At 35.7% G+C, this 15,935-nt stretch overlaps 1 protein-coding gene across 2 annotated transcripts in view; it reads right to left on the bottom strand.

Moving 5' to 3' along the window:
* The window catches only part of MLLT3 (MLLT3 super elongation complex subunit), a 147,810-nt gene extending 136,553 nt beyond the window's left edge, over positions 1-11,257 (bottom strand). Inside the window, exons 1-2 of one of the 2 annotated variants that reach the window (XM_026680277.2) lie at positions 10,687-11,257; positions 9,297-9,477 (exon numbers count right to left, since the gene is read on the bottom strand). In XM_026680277.2, the coding sequence (XP_026536062.1) occupies positions 9,297-9,477; positions 10,687-10,698 (193 nt within the window). In that variant the 5' untranslated portion in view covers positions 10,699-11,257. Of the gene's footprint in view, positions 1-9,296; positions 9,478-10,288; positions 10,487-10,686 lie in introns of those variants that run through there. The other variant, XM_026680278.2, reaches the window with a different exon arrangement.
* Positions 11,258-15,935: the final 4,678 nt, after the last annotated feature.

Raw genomic sequence — 15,935 nt, 5'->3', positions numbered from 1 at the left:
ATTGCTGTAAAAATGCAACTTCAAAATGCACCCTGTAACAAAAGTTACAACTATTAATGAGAGGGGGGAGGGAGGGAGGGAGGGAGGGAGAGATACACATACAGATATACATACCTACATGGGATTTTTTTTTCCAGAAAAATTGAAACATTGAAAAATATAGTCAACCTCTTCTTTATGTTTAGCCTGATTTGCTCATAAAATATACTAAGGATAACATTGAAAAGAGGTTTTTTTTTAGAGATAATAAACATTCATTGATTAAACTCACTTAAGAATTTAATAATATATTTAATATTTCTCTCAAATGGACCTACAAGCTATTACCTCTGATTGATATAACAATTTTTGTGTGTGGCTATTTAGGAAAACCAAGGACACTAATGCTAGAAATAGGCAAAACATGCATCATTGCAAGAAACAATGAGTTGTGTATTATGGAATGTTGTCTTCTGTACTAATGCAGATGCAAAAAGCATTGTGTTACAGGGAAAGAAGAAGAAGGAAGTCAAAGCTAAAAACAGACATTTAACCACATAAAACACTGGCTAATCAGTCTCTTTTTCTCAACTGGAATGTTCCCGCAGCAGCAGTATTTCTTCTGATCTTTTATTTTTATCATTTGCATAGATTCTTGGGAATTACAAATTTCCATTTAGTGAACAAAGCCTAGCATTAGACATGTTAATGTATCCTTTAGTTGATATATATCCAATACTAAGTAGGTAAGATGTTTAAAATATTTTTTATTTTAAAAGAAAAATTAGGAAATACCCATTTTTCATTTTCTCTCCATAACATAACATCAAGAAAGGGGGGGGGGACAGATGGGGGGAGGGAGGAAAATCCCTTTCTCTGAATTTTTCTAGTTTTCCCTCCAAGGCATCCATGTTTCTACTTATATCTTCAATTGTAGATTTTCCATCTTATTTGCAGAAATGGAAACAGCCATCTATTACAGGTTAAAAATTAGTTTGGGATATGTTTTTCTACTTAAAAAATAGTTCTGTAAAATAATGAAGTATATCACATTTATTGATGCAATTTATATCCCAGTTTTCCTCACAGAGCTATGTATGTATGTATTCTCTCTGTGTGAATGGAAAGACAGAAAATCTATAACTGAAGCTATAAGTAGAAACATGGATTCCTTGGAGGGAAAACTGGGGAATTCCCCCCCACACACTTTTTTCCCCCTGAAGCTTTCTTGATGTTATATTATGGGGAGAAAATAAAAAATTGATAAATATTTCCTAATTTTTCTTTTAAAATAAAAAAATACAAATTAATACAGACACATATTCTCTTCTGTATTTTTTTTTAACGGTACAACTATCCTGTGTAGCAGGCAACACTAGGGGAGAACTTATTCAGTCAATCACTGAATTTCAATGAGGCTGGGGCTGTTTTGAACTTGGCTTTGTCCAGTAGAGTAGCAGCTCCCAACCTTTTTGGCACTAGGGAAGACAATTTTTTCACTGACCTAGATCCCTCGCATACACAGTTTACAGTAGGGTTTGCACTTCTATGAGAATCGAATGCCTGATCATCTGAGTTGGAGCCGATGTGTTGATGCTAGTGCTGGGGAGAGGCTGCAAATAACAGACATAGCTTCCCTTGCTTGCCTGCCACTCATCTCCAGCTGTGTGGCCCAATTCCTAACAGTCCATAGACAGACCCTGCTTGGTCTGTGGTCCAGGGGTTGAGGACCCCTGCAATTGAGTACTCTAAGTATAGTACCCTACATGGGTCAACTTCTTTCAAAGCAGTCATACATATAGTCTCTCTGTAATGGGAGATATTATAAGAATATAAAAGATGGAAGAGTATTTTTCTTAACTTCCATTAAGAGAAATAGGCTATAAATGTAGTATCCTCAAAATTTACTGGGAAATGAGATGTATGATAATTAAATATTGCAAAATACTAAAAATGCATATTTTCCCATTTTTAAACAAAAGTATTAGTGTTTACCTTGATCCAACTTAAATTAAGTCATTTTCCATATTGGCATAATAGTCTATTTCTTCTTCTACTTTATTGCTGGCACTTAAGATAGACTGAACTGCATTCTTGATATCCATTTTTGTCTAAATTCTATTTAAGTTAAAAAAAATCAAAAATCATAGTGACTTCAGCAATGAAGCTTCTTTCTACATGAAATCCTAGGCTACTTAAAAATAATCCAGAAGTTAATATATTTAGAGAGAACACAGAATTTGTCAGATCACATAGGAAGTAAAATGTAAACCAAAAGAATTAAATTTGCTGAAGTTATCACATGTTCAATATTCCTCATTGCCAGTTTACATTTGGTTCTGGAATCAAATACTAAGCTTAGTGATTTAATTACACTATTTTAAGGCAGCAACTTGATTTCTATTAACTATCACATCAAAACATATTTAATGATATTTAATTAGAAATTTATGTCAGAGTTTGGAAAATGTAACTGACTTGCACCAAAGAAGCAGCATTTCTGGTAAGTCACAAAATGAAACAGTCAGGTGACAAGTTGGAGGTCAAGCATATCATGATGTAGATTCTTAGGCACATTACAAATCACATTACAAGTACACATCATAATGTCTTACTGGAGCTAATATTGTCTATATTTTGATTAAACATAAAATTTGAGTTGAACTGAAATTGCCCAAAGGATTATGTTCAAATTTAGTCCAATTAGTTATGTTCAAATACACGTTGCTGAATTATGCCTGATTCCGACAGTCTGTGTACAAATCAGTCACAGGACTTCCATTGACTACAATGAGTACAAAAGCCATTATGTATAGTCAATGGAAACACTGAATCATTAGAAAGTCCTTCAGTAAGATGAAAACAAGGTTCCTAAAGCACAAATGTCAGCACATATACCTGAGCATACACATCCATGATGCTGCTTTCTTTCCTCTTTTTTAAATAGCTACTCTTTCAAATTAGCTTGCAAATATTTAACTTTTATAAAACATGTGCAGATGTTTTCAAATCCAACTCAGATTTAAGTTATGTTCATGAAAAATGAAAGTATGCTTCAATTAACTGTGTCAAAGGGGCATACTTTTATTCTCACTGAATTGTATACATGGAATGTACTATATGGTAAACTTTATATTATTCCTTAATTTTTGTGAGCGGATTGTTACAAAACTTTGGTCCCCTTTTGTTAACCAGAAGGAAGTAGATTATTCACACTGTATTTCTTAACTGCTAGAGATACCATTTTCTAGATATGCTTGGTCATCATGCTGACATAATATGGTGTTGTATTTGGGTTTGGCTTAAGATGCTATGAGAATTTAGTCATTATGGTTTGTTTCATTACTTAATAAATTGTGCAACTTTGGCCAATTGTTGCCTAGCCAGAAAACCACGAAAAAGTAAACCATAACGATGAATATTCATACAACTTCCTTTCTGCTTATCTTACCTTATTTGCAGTTCCTTGGGCAAAAATATTTTTTCTTAGGAAATCAATTATTTCTATGGCAGGATTTTCACTTTCCACATAGTTCCTATCTCCTGCAGCCTTCCATCTATTTCATTATTCTTGTAACTTACCCTAAGTGATGTCCATTTGCTTCAGCAAAATGTAAGCTCTATAGCCATTTGTATCATGGGTTTTAAAAGCTGGCTTCACTTAATTATTACTGAATTACAGAAGAAACAAAGATATCACTAGGTAAATAATCACTGATTTACACAACAAAAATTCTACAAGTCTAGTTTTAAAGGAAAATATTTGTAGCTTGAAGGGGTCCTTGGTGTTCCCTGAGTTTGGCTGTTTTCTTGCAGATTTTTCATTACCCAAATTAGGTAATGTAATCATAATAAAATGTCTGCAAGAAAAGAACCAAGTTCAGAGAGCATCAAGGAGCTCTCAAGTCTGGCTTTGATAAGATGTTATCAAAGATACTTAGTAAAAAAAAAACATTATAGCAATATTACCACCATTTGTCCAAAGCCAGACAAATGTGTAGAAAACAATCTACAGCAGAAGTAAAATAAATTGGTTGCAAGAACAAACTGGAAATGTTTTTCTTGCTGTGAAAATCGGCATACATAAATGCAACTCTAAGTAATCAGTTAGAATTAATGATGTGTTAGAGAGAACTAGTAAAACTCTTCATTTTAACAAAATATTCACAAATTTAACATCTTATTGAAATGTAACAACTTCCCTTTCATAAGTTGCACCCTTTTAAAATAACAGAACTATAGTATTCTAAATCAACCTAAATTAAATGTTAACATTGTTTAAACATGTTTATGAAGTTTTCTTTTCATTTCCAGAAGGGATACAAAAATATCATGATTTGTAAAACTGCTCATATTTTGATGGGTGTATAACACATAGGACCTGTTTGGCAGAATGCTAAACCATGGATGGGCAGGATGGTATGCATGAATCACTGGGAACTATGGACTTGCAAACAATCTCTGGGTGGTCCTAAAAGGATGTGGGAAAATTATTTCAAAAATTTAAATAATCTATTACAGTTTTTGTTAACCATTTTTATTATAACTTGGTTATTTGAAGCAATTAGTTACTGATATAGGTTATAATAAAAACAGGTAATGTTTGTTAATTAAAGCTCAGAGCAATAGTTTTTGATCACTTCTTTTAGTGTCTCATGAGGAACAAAAGAAAATGAGCCACAGACTAAGCACAGCTTATGTTTATAATATTTGTTGTGTTTGTTTAAAAGAGAACATTGTCCTCCCAAATACTTTTAAGTAGTTTGCTATTAATTTCTGATTATCACATATAATTTTAAATTATGTGCTATATGATGATTGTAACTGAATGGTGGATTTTTTTCACTATAAAAATCCTATAGCATTGAGGAGATATCTGGGGAACCACCAGCAGAAGCTGTTTATGGGATGCTATTTGTCAGACTTTTTTTTGCGCTCCTACATCTCATATGGAACAAATTAGCAGCACAATAATTAACTATGCTTTGTGGATACCATCTTTGTTTTAGATATTGCTTCATTGGCCTTTTTTTTTTTTGTTATCATACTATATTTCAGTGATTTTAATATAGTTTGGGATAATATTTGGAAATTATAGTCAGGAATTATCCATGTCAGATAATTCAAAGCATGTTTTGAATTCAGCTGATTAACAAGTAACATCTACCCAATATCTTTTTCACCCATATGACAGACATGGAGTTATTCATGTTTTATCAATTTGCATATTTAATCTAAGGATTTAAGTTTTCACTTAAGAATGAAATTCTTATTTTGATTTCTCATATATACTTAAATCATCTTAGCTTCAACTCTGAAAATTAATATTTCCCCCTAAGCATTTTGGAGAAATATAACAATATAATTACAAAATATAATCAGATACTTCTATAGCCATGGCTATATAACATCTCTATTAATTATTTAACTGATATCTAACCAATTAGAGCTATCTCCAAAAATTGCAAACCAATATATGGTTAGGCTGGACTGGCAAGTATTAAAATGACTTCCAGATGATTTCTGCAAAAAATTAAGCAGAATGTTAGCTATTAAATATGTAGGAGCTGAAAGCAATGGCCTCAGGTAAGAATTAAACAGATAAATGGGAAATTGTGTCCACATCCCATGATTGTGAGATGTCATGGAATACAGAATTTCATTATTGACATTAGTAACAAGCTTATAAGGTACAATGGCAGAGAAGCACACTTGGTAACAGTTGCATATTCATTATAATTTCCAACCGTTCTTAATTTATGAATGGCTAGGAGCACTACATGAAGTGGCAAAACATATTGTTTTTATTTTGCTGTTATCTCAAAGATCATTTATTAATGAATTCATAAAGTACAAATTAGAAAAAGAAAAACATAAATAGCTATTTCCTGTGAAGTGGATGCATTGTTAAGTTAGCAGCATTATCTTTTGATTCAACCTGTGTGCTTAAGATAATGATCTAAACAGCTAGTAATTTGTTGGTATAATGAAAGGAGGTTGTTGTTCCTTATTAATTGTTGCTTCTATTGATGGCACATTTTATTTTGATTCCCAACTCACAGTTGAACCTTTAACAATCCATTTAAGTGTCAGTGCTTCAATCAAAGAGCTAGTAATATACGAGGAGGGGTGTATGAACCTGTACTTCTACATCATATATATACATCACTGATAAATATATCAAAGTGAACAATACATTTTTCTTCGAATACATTTCAGCTGCTATGATGATAAACAATTGTAAACACACAACTGCCTTTGGAGGGAAGACTAAAACCATATCTATGAGAAGAAGAAACACAGCAAAAAGTATAAACAGAAAGAATACAAAGATTCTTCTCTATATTATTCAATGTCTTCTAGGCTGATGAAGTTCTGTATTTTTGTATATAAGCTCATTAAGTTTTCTGTAAGGTTAGACTTCAAGCATGCACTAATCTTTTGTTAAAGAAAATCATATGAAACAGGAGAAATATACAATCTTGATTAAAAGCATCCTTTTTCATAATTAATCTATCACTATTTGTTTATTCCTTGTGCATCACCTAATCATTTATTTCCAGTATATGTGCCAAATAGATATAAACAACTCACCATTGAACAGGCTTAGTCCATAAATACACTTCATTTTTATTGGTATCACTACTTCAACAAAGAACCATTTAATCAAGATAATTGCCTTAAAGATTCTGTTTTCACCCATCTGCCTTTGTAACAGGCTATCTACTTCTAATGTTTATTTTCCTACAAAAAAAGGAAAACAAAAAGACTGCTTCTTATGACATTACTGCAACACTATATTGACATTAGCAGCTATTGCTCAGTGCTTAATAAAATAAAACTATTTTAAGACATATGATCTGATGGGCCTAGTATGTTATAAAATATGAAACAGAAAATACATGACAAATACTACATCATAGCAAACCAACTGGTTAATGTTAGAGTCACACCAAAAGTCTATCCAATTTGGCACTTCATTTACATGAGCTAGCCAGATGCTAATGGAACATACAGACAGGATAAAAGCACAGCATCACTGTTCTTGGGTTCCTCTGCAACTGGAATTCAAAGGAGCACTGTGTCTGATAAAAAAAGGCAATCTCTTCTCCTTAAGAAGGGATCCAAAGTAACTTCCATAAATGGCAATTTGATCCCAATGGTTTCAGACTATAAATATACACTCACCCACCATCATTCTAAGATTACTTTTATAGTAATAGAGATAAAAATGTAGATAATTTTTTTTAAAAAAATCCTATTTACCAACTAAATTGTCTTGCATGAGACAAGAGATATCAAAAAACAACAATGACCAAACAAATGCCATGAAAATTCATAAATTACAACCCAGAATTTAAGGAAAACATGTCCTTTATTAATATTTTACTCCCATTAAGTGTATAACACAGCTACCAAGGGACAACCTGTTGCACATTCTATATTACCAACTGTAATGTAACACCTCAGCAATGTAATATATACATGCTGAAACTTAGCTACTTGTATCAAGTACTCACATCTTTGCACATTCTGGACTATAATGAATATATTCACTTAATAACCACCCACAGATCTATGTTACAAAAATCATGTTTCCTCAGACTGGCCAGAAAGTTATTCAGTTTGAGGAATTGAGGCAGATCATCACAAATCATTATACCAATAACAGCATGGATGCAGGATTTTAAGACTTAACTCCTATTCATATTAAGACGTCTCACTGATTTTTAAACAGACTTACATCTGAATAGCTACACCAAAGATTGGATTGCACTAGAAAACTATAGTATTAGCAATAACTTCTTACTATGAATGTTAATTATATGACATTGACAATGCAAAAAGAAACATTTATCCAAACTTCTTATATCTCTTGGTGAGAATTATATCTGCACCAGAAACAACTTTCTAACACATATCAGAGGAAAAATAATTAAACCAAACCTAAAAAAGAGATTGCATGGTCGGGTATTTCTTTTTCATATTGAAACCAAATATGTATCATGGGAAAAATAGTATCAATAGAGGTTTGGGCAAAAGTCAAAACATAAAGCAATATTATTAGCAATATTTAATAGTACATATGATAATTCAGTAAAAGCATTCAAAAATTCAAATAATAATAATAATAATAATAAATCAAACAAGGGGGAGGAAAACAATATATAATGGAAACTAAGATGCTACAATACTTCAAATAATCAATTTGAAAAGATGAAAAAGCTCACAGAACCTGCCCATTTCTTTCCACCCTTTCCCTTCACAGATTCACAGTTCTGTATTTTCAATAATTCTCAAAGCCTCTAAGCAAAATGGATTTATTAGGATGCTATTTTAAAAGACCACAGGAGTTCTATATGCCAATAAAGATTAGACAAATATAACTGCTAACCATTGTGCATACTCAGATAAACAAACCTGATCACAAACAAAGCACCTTATTGTATTCCTACTGTTACCTCCACTAATCCTACTAAAACAGCCAAGACAACAGCTTGGAAGTCATGAAATGAAAATTGAAAACAAAGGCTTCCTAAACCTCTTGAAATCAAAGGAAAAATCACTCTCATCCTTCTGTGTTTTGGAGGCACTTAAGTGCTTGCACTTTTTTTGTTGTATGTTGACTTCTTTTAACTGCATGCTAAATCAATACAAACTGGAGATAATATCCAAACAGTGAAAGCACAAAGAATAAACATTTATTCACCCTCAAACTTGCATAACTCAATACTTTAGATAACACTTTGCCAATACAAGGTCACATACAATCCAAGAACAATCCAAGAGAAAATGTAAAAAGGGCACCAAATAAACAATATTACTCAGCATTATTCTACTTATTTCTAGTGAAAGGTAGGACCATAAACCCTGCAAATGAAGACAATAAGTGGCAACACTACATGTATCCCTAATGAATGAAATGTTTTCCTCCATGGCTGGGAGTAAAGGTCAAAAACTATAGCAAAAACTGAACCAGACAAATTACACAAATAAATAGTGTAATTGGTCATTATTAGTTGCTTCATTGTAAAAGGAAGCTCATGCCCGTCTGACATTTCTCAGAAGCTGCAGCAAATCATCATCAACCTCCAAAGGTGGTAAAAAGTACCACCCTGATTTTCCAGTAGGCAACTGTTTCCTAGAAAAAACTTCACCTCTACCCCACTCAATCCTTGGCAGAGAATAACCAGGGTTTCAGATCACAAAAGCAGAGTGTGGAGTTTGAAAGTCAAAAGCAACCAACTGTTTTCTTTTACTCCCTTACGCAAACATATTAAAAGAGAAACCAAGACACCTTTGTCCTGGAGCCTTACCTCTTTTTGGCCTAGGGAAGCTGTCATGCAAGTGAAAAACGACTTTCTCCACAAAGTGCTGAATGTTACTATGCTCGGGTCCTCTAACAAATACCATCCAGTCGTGAGTAAAACCTTCCACGGTGGGTTTCTTCCTCACCTGGGCTCGATGGCCAAGCTCCAGTTTCACCTGAACAGCGCACTAGAGAGAGAGAGAGGGAAAGAGGGAGAGAGGGAAAGAGAGAGAAGGATAACAATGAGTACCAGAGAAAAAGCGAAGATACCTCCCCCTGTCCCTCAATTCCATTCCTGTAGATTTAAAGGTTCCCTGAAAAGGACAAAAAGAAAACACACACAAAGAAAATAGCTGCCTGCTTATGGAGGGTAAGACCACCATTCTCTTACTTTTAAAGAGACCTTTGCCAGGAGGAGAGCAGCTGATATTGTAACGGAATGCAGGCTGGAAAAATTTGCAATCTCGAGACCGGGGTTGGGTGCAGAATTTGGGGTTGGGGAACACGGGAAAGCGGGAAGGAAATAAGGGGGAAAGAACGAATCTCCGAGGAGTTCATTCCATGCCTCCCCCACCCACCCCCAAAAAAGGGAGAAAGGGAGAAAGAATAGCGGACTAAATAATATTAGCCTTGCATATTGGAGCCTTATCGGATTTTCAATGGGGCTGGCATTTCAAGTTGCATTTGAAACGCGCTCCAGCGAAGCAGAGAGATCGCCTCAGAGTCAATGGAAGGGGATGAGGAAGAAACCGAACAAGGAAAGGAGGTGCAGCGATGGAAGTAGTTTCAAAACCCATTTTGGGGTTTTTGTTTTTTCAGGGAGCTTCTCGCCTCCGCCTCACCGTCACGCGTGTACATACATACATACATACATATATACACACACGCACATATACACCTAGCCACGCGCATAAAGAGGAAGACTATCGGGGCAAGGGTGGGAAAAGGGGGTGCCCGCCAGCTGTCAGAAAAGCCACGCTGGGGGAAGAGAAAACGCACCATCCTGAGAGGCGCCTTCCTGAGCGGCGAGAGCCAGTTTTTCACCCACCCACCCCCTTTGCACACTTGTACTCCACGGCTCCCCCCCCCCCCGCACCCCACCTCCCCGGGCGCGCGGCGGAGGCGGGTTGCTGCTGCTGCCGCCGCCGCCGCCGCTGCAGAAATATGGCTGGATTATTATCCGCCTCCAGTGTGCGCGCGCGCTGCATGCAACTGCACGGAGAGGAGGGGAGAGGGGAGCGCGGGGGGGAGGGAAAGAGAGAGAGAGAGAGAGAGACGAAGAGGAAGCCGCGCGCGAGAGAAGGGTTGGCGGAATCGGGGGCTCCCTCGCTATATAATTGGCAGCGCTGTGAGGAGAAAGCGAGGGGGGGGGCGGTTTGCTCTTCGCATGTACTCACCGAATTGGCCATGCCTGGGGGCCTTGGGGTGTCTTCAGCTCTCCCCGCCCCCACCCTTTCAGCTCTAATTCATGAAGAAACGGAGAAGGCGCGCAAGAAAGGAAAGCCCATGGCGGACGCTTTCGCCCTGTGGGCTCGTTATTATTATTATTATTATTTTCCGCCTGCTGATAGTAGTTCTGCTGCTGCTGCCGCCGCCGCCGCCGCCGCCTTCTTCCTTGTCTGTCGCTCGGCTCGCTCCTTATTAAACTAAGCCCCCGGCTCTGGGCTGCTGTGAGCTACCGAGAGCATGCGCCCTGGTGCACTCCTGTGCCAATTCCTGACACTCTCATGGATGCAACACCGGGCCGAAAGAGGAAAGAAGAAGAGGTGGGGAGAGAGAAGAAGGAGTGGGAGGGGGGTTGGTAAAAGAGAAAAGAGGCAGGGCCAATCAAAAGCAACCGGGAGCCCGGAATAATAGTAATAGTAATAAGAATAAGAATAAATCCTCGGAAGAAAAGGTTGAAGGAAACCCGCGTGCAAGTCGGGGCCGTGCGAGGCACGCCGCCTGCGAGCCTCCCCGCCCCGCCGTGCACATACACTTTCCGCGCAGCGCCTTAAAGTAACAGGTTTATTGAACGGAGGGGGGAGGAGGAAGGGGGAGAGCCGAAAACTGCCCAACTACAAAAAAAGTAAAAGTCCCGGGATCTGACCAATAATAGTAACAACAACAATAATAATAATAAAGGGAGGTGTTCGACGTGATTTGTGATACGAAACCCAGCATAGTTATCTCGTTTGTGCGTACACTGTTGTTTTTTGTGAATAATAATAATAATAATAATAATAATAATAATAATAATAATAATAATAATAATAATAATAATAATAATAATAATAATAATACCCGGATTAAAACTGCTTGAATGTAACCGTGTGTCTAGAACCCTTTTTAGCCTGTAGCCAAAAGGAGGGGAAAGGAGGGGGGCATCATCTGTGTGGTGAGGTAAAACGGCTGGAGTTACACCACCCTTTTTTTCTTTTCTTTTTTTAATGGAGACAAAGATCTTTTTAATAAGAACTTGGAGAAGGAAGGAACTTGGAGAAGGGGTGTGTGTGTGTGTGTGTGTTTCAAAACATCTTGGAATTCCTGCATTACCTCAGCGGTTGCCAATTAACATTTTAAGTGATAACTGGAATTGGAGTTGGTATGCATTATTGTACAAAAATGAATGTAAAAGAGCTCGTGGAAAAAAACCAAATGCCTTCAATCAAATAAGGTGTGCGACTGGGAAGTTGAAGCACCTGGTAACCGCATTTCCTTTTAATGATAAATGTATATCACTGAAGCCAAACAAACCTTCTTTTCGTTGGATCGCAATCAAGTGTTCTTCTTGTCAATAAATAGGCATTGATTGATTGATCCCAGTGTAAAATTATCTGTGGGATTACTGATGAGATGAATGGGTCAAGGAAAGGACAGATGTCCCGCTCAAAGGCCCACTGGCAGACCTTGATAGTTGTCTCTAAAGCCACCTTACAAGATTTTGTTTTACCACAAAAAGTAGAAACAAGATTCATATGATACCAGAAATCTCAGAAGGATGCACATAGAACATGTAATAGAAAAAGACAACACCTAAAATGAAAGTTTACATCTGAATATATTCTGACCTGAAGTAACACTCCCAAAATAGCAACTGCAATAAATTATTGACTGCAGTGGTTATTAATTGTACTTGAAACAGGATGCACTTTAGTAATCAGCAAAAAAGAGCAATAATCTGGCTCAATTTTTGAGGGATAGGGCAATAGTTTCTTTTCCTAAAGTTATTGCTACATCTTCAAGATAGATTAGTATGTAATATGTGCACATGTAGGTGGAATGAGATGAAAATAGGGCAATAGCAATCTTTTAAATTCAATACTTTCTGATTCAGGTAAAATACCAAAATGCCCTTTAAACTCAAACTACCTATAGATTTAACTGTAATGTACAACCCTAAATTAATTCAAGCTTGGTTAACATAAAAACTGCCACATCTTTTTTTTTAACTTCTCATGTGGCTTTATACCAAGAAACCTGTGTGTTCCAGTCACTGATAAAGTCCATACAGAACGCTTTTGGTTTTTATATTTTTAACAAGAGAACAATCATAAACCTCTTATTCTGTGCCTGGGTGCAATTTTAAACATGCCATATCCTTTATTTAATTGGAAACTTGAATAATATCACTCCTCATTCCATTTTAGGATAAATATAGATTAAGATTATCTAGACTGCTATGTAACAACCTCTTTTGCCCATCTTCTGTGAATCTATTTGTGTGTGTGTGTGTGTGTGTGTGTGCGTGTGTGTTTTATGTGTAGCATCCAGCCATATAATAAATTCAAAACATTTATGTAAGTTTAATAAACAATAACAGTTTTCTTACTTTGTGAACTTTTCAATGGTCTTAATAAAGATGATTTGATTTTTAAAATGTTTTGGACTTTAAATATTTATTATTTATTATCTCCTTGCTGATTCCAAACACAAGTTTTTCTGAGAAAGAGCAAGTAGGGAGAGAATTCTAACACTTTTTTTTTTTCCAGTGCCATCCCTGTCCCCAACAATGCAATGCTATATATGTACATGTGGAAGTCCCACAGTGTTCAGAAGGGAGGGTCTTCTAGATTGTCCCCTTGAGAGTTGGAACAGATTTTCTGATCTATTAAGACAATGGATATTAGAGACAAATAAATCAATGAAAATTATCTTATACTTTCTGAATTTTTCTTTTGGGACCTTCTTAATCTCACTGAGTTTGCACACTTTTATTAGGAATGATGGAATAAGTGTAAACAAAGTTACTCCAGGATATTCAGTATTAGTAGAACTAGAATATTGAGTGGACATGCTTACATTGTAATGAAGTTTTGTTCATAGTACTGTAAACAATTTAATTGATAACAAAATACAGGTTTCCTAAACACTGTAATGGAAGAGTGGCTAGATGTAAACATGCGAAATAAACGGCAGCTTTTTGGCCCAAGTAGGTATAAATTGATTATATTATTTTGGTGGTGTTAAAGATTCTTATTTAAAGACTCTTGGGTCTACCATTTAACAGTTTTAATTGCAGCTTACGTTAAAATATTGTTTAGGTATTTATTTTTTCATTGCAATAATAGTCAAACTGTGTTCCAAAGTTTTCCATCTTTTCTTTAAAAATTAGCAGGGTGTCTTTTTTGAGAAAGAAAGTTAGTAGCTGGCTTGCTGGCACCAAATACTTTGGTCATTTTTCTCTGTTTGAGGATGGGAAGTTTTCTGAAGTAAGATGGATGTCAAACCTTGCAGATACTTAAGGTAACCATTTTGCCTTTTAAAATTTCCAAAACCTGCCCTCTCTACTTTTTTAAATTGTATCTCAAGAAACCACACAAACTCTACTGAAGCCTTCAAGACCATTGAAGGTGTGCATCTCTGACTTAGCTGATGTGCTCATTCAATCAGACAGTATATTGAAGCTTTTCTGAGAAAGAAATGATCCACTTTTCTTGGATTTCCTCAGCAATACAGAATTAAAAGAGAGAATGGGGGCAGGCAAGGAAGAAGCAGTTGTGGGGTTCAACATCCAAAACTGAATTCAGCAGACAGTCATATGTGATATCTCAGTGGCACTATTGCTGAAGCTACACAGTTGTGCTCTTACCAAGTTATTTGTTGGAAGCAAGGCCAGTCCTACCTTTAATAAAGATAAGCTGTTTCAGTCAACTGTCAGATTTGGAATAATATTTCATTATAGTTTAAACAATTATTATATCTTTATTGTCCAATATGAGGAAAGCAGACAAAGATTTCCTGTCTTTTTATCAACATAACTGATTGTTTTAGTTATTAGAAATCTTAGTTTGATTGGTAATCATGTTTTTCTTTTTTTCCCCCTCTCTCTTCAAAATGAGATGAATCTTTATGTATAATTGAGATAGTGTAAGGAAACATGAAAAAGGCAACAAAATTGAAGCACAGTAAAGAAAAGGAGGCAACACTACAGAATATCTGCAACCTTCTGGCTCCATTTTTTTTCAGCGCCGATATTGTGTTAGCAAAATACAGAAACAAATTTCCAATTGTCAGCACTTTTTTCCAGCTAAAATAAATGTTATATCACTAGTAGAATACCAAAATTATTTTGCTTAAGTCCTTCCTCAAATAAACAAGGTTCAGCCTAATATCCTCCATCAACAATTGATCAGTAAAGGATCTTTCCATCCCTTGTTCCAAAAAGAATACCCATCCTTTTAAGTGTACAAAGAGTGGTGTCCAATTCTTACATTATCACCCAAAGAAAAGGGAGAAGGAAATCTCTCTCTTCATGCCACAGCACCTATGCTGAGAGGTTATAGAGGTGGCCAAAGAAAGAGAAACATTTGATGTATGTAAGCCTATTTACACTGTTCACACACAATATTGAACTTTGCTTGTGGAAGTGAGTGCACAAATAAGTTTTAACACCAATACCTGAAATTAAGAGGGTTCAGTTTCCATTTGGTGGATCAGCCATGGTGGTAGCTGTAGGGAAGGCATTTTTAATGGAAACCTTTTAGATGTCTTCACTTGAAATATTACTATACAGTGATTCCAGAAGTCTTCCCATTCACATTGACAGTTAATCATTGCAGCATAAATTATAATCCCTGACATTTGTGTTGAGTAAAATGACATAGGTTGCTGAAATATATTAATCAGTAAGCCAACCTTACATTATTCAATTGAAGATTCGCACTTGGAAAGAATAATAAAAGTAGTTCTTGCTCTGAATATACAATAGAGGATATTTTAAAAATAAAATTGCTTCCTACAAGCTTGTGAAATGGATTCTTTGTGTTCTTCTTTGATGGACTCTGTTAACCTCACCCTGAAAGAGATCTACAATGAAAAACAAACAATGTGCAAGGGTTTGGAAGGGAAAGGTTGGAAAGATTCTAAATACACAGGCAAAGTTAGACACTCATTGTGAACCTGGCAAACTTACCTTAAGAAACAAAGGGAAAGAAAAATTCAAAGAATGTACTAATTGAATAAATGCAACTGGTGATGATGGATTAGAGGAGGAAAAGGGCACATCTAATAAAAATTTAAGAACTTCTTTTATCATCATTCATTGCATTGTGGCATCCTTTGGAAGATTCTGAAAAGATTTTTTTTAAATTGCTGTTGGTTTGAATTGTTTAGCACAATTTTCTGGGCTGGGAAGAGAAATGTATTTATATTATTTACAAAAGTT

The sequence above is a fragment of the Notechis scutatus genome, chromosome 2, assembly GCF_049901735.1.
Source record: "Notechis scutatus isolate UNSWTSFEM ecotype Mainland chromosome 2, rNotScu1.2, whole genome shotgun sequence".
In the NCBI taxonomy this organism is placed as follows: domain Eukaryota; kingdom Metazoa; phylum Chordata; class Lepidosauria; order Squamata; family Elapidae; genus Notechis; species Notechis scutatus.
The sequence above is the reverse complement of the archived record's forward strand: the minus strand, read 5'-3'. Positions and strand labels throughout refer to the sequence as shown.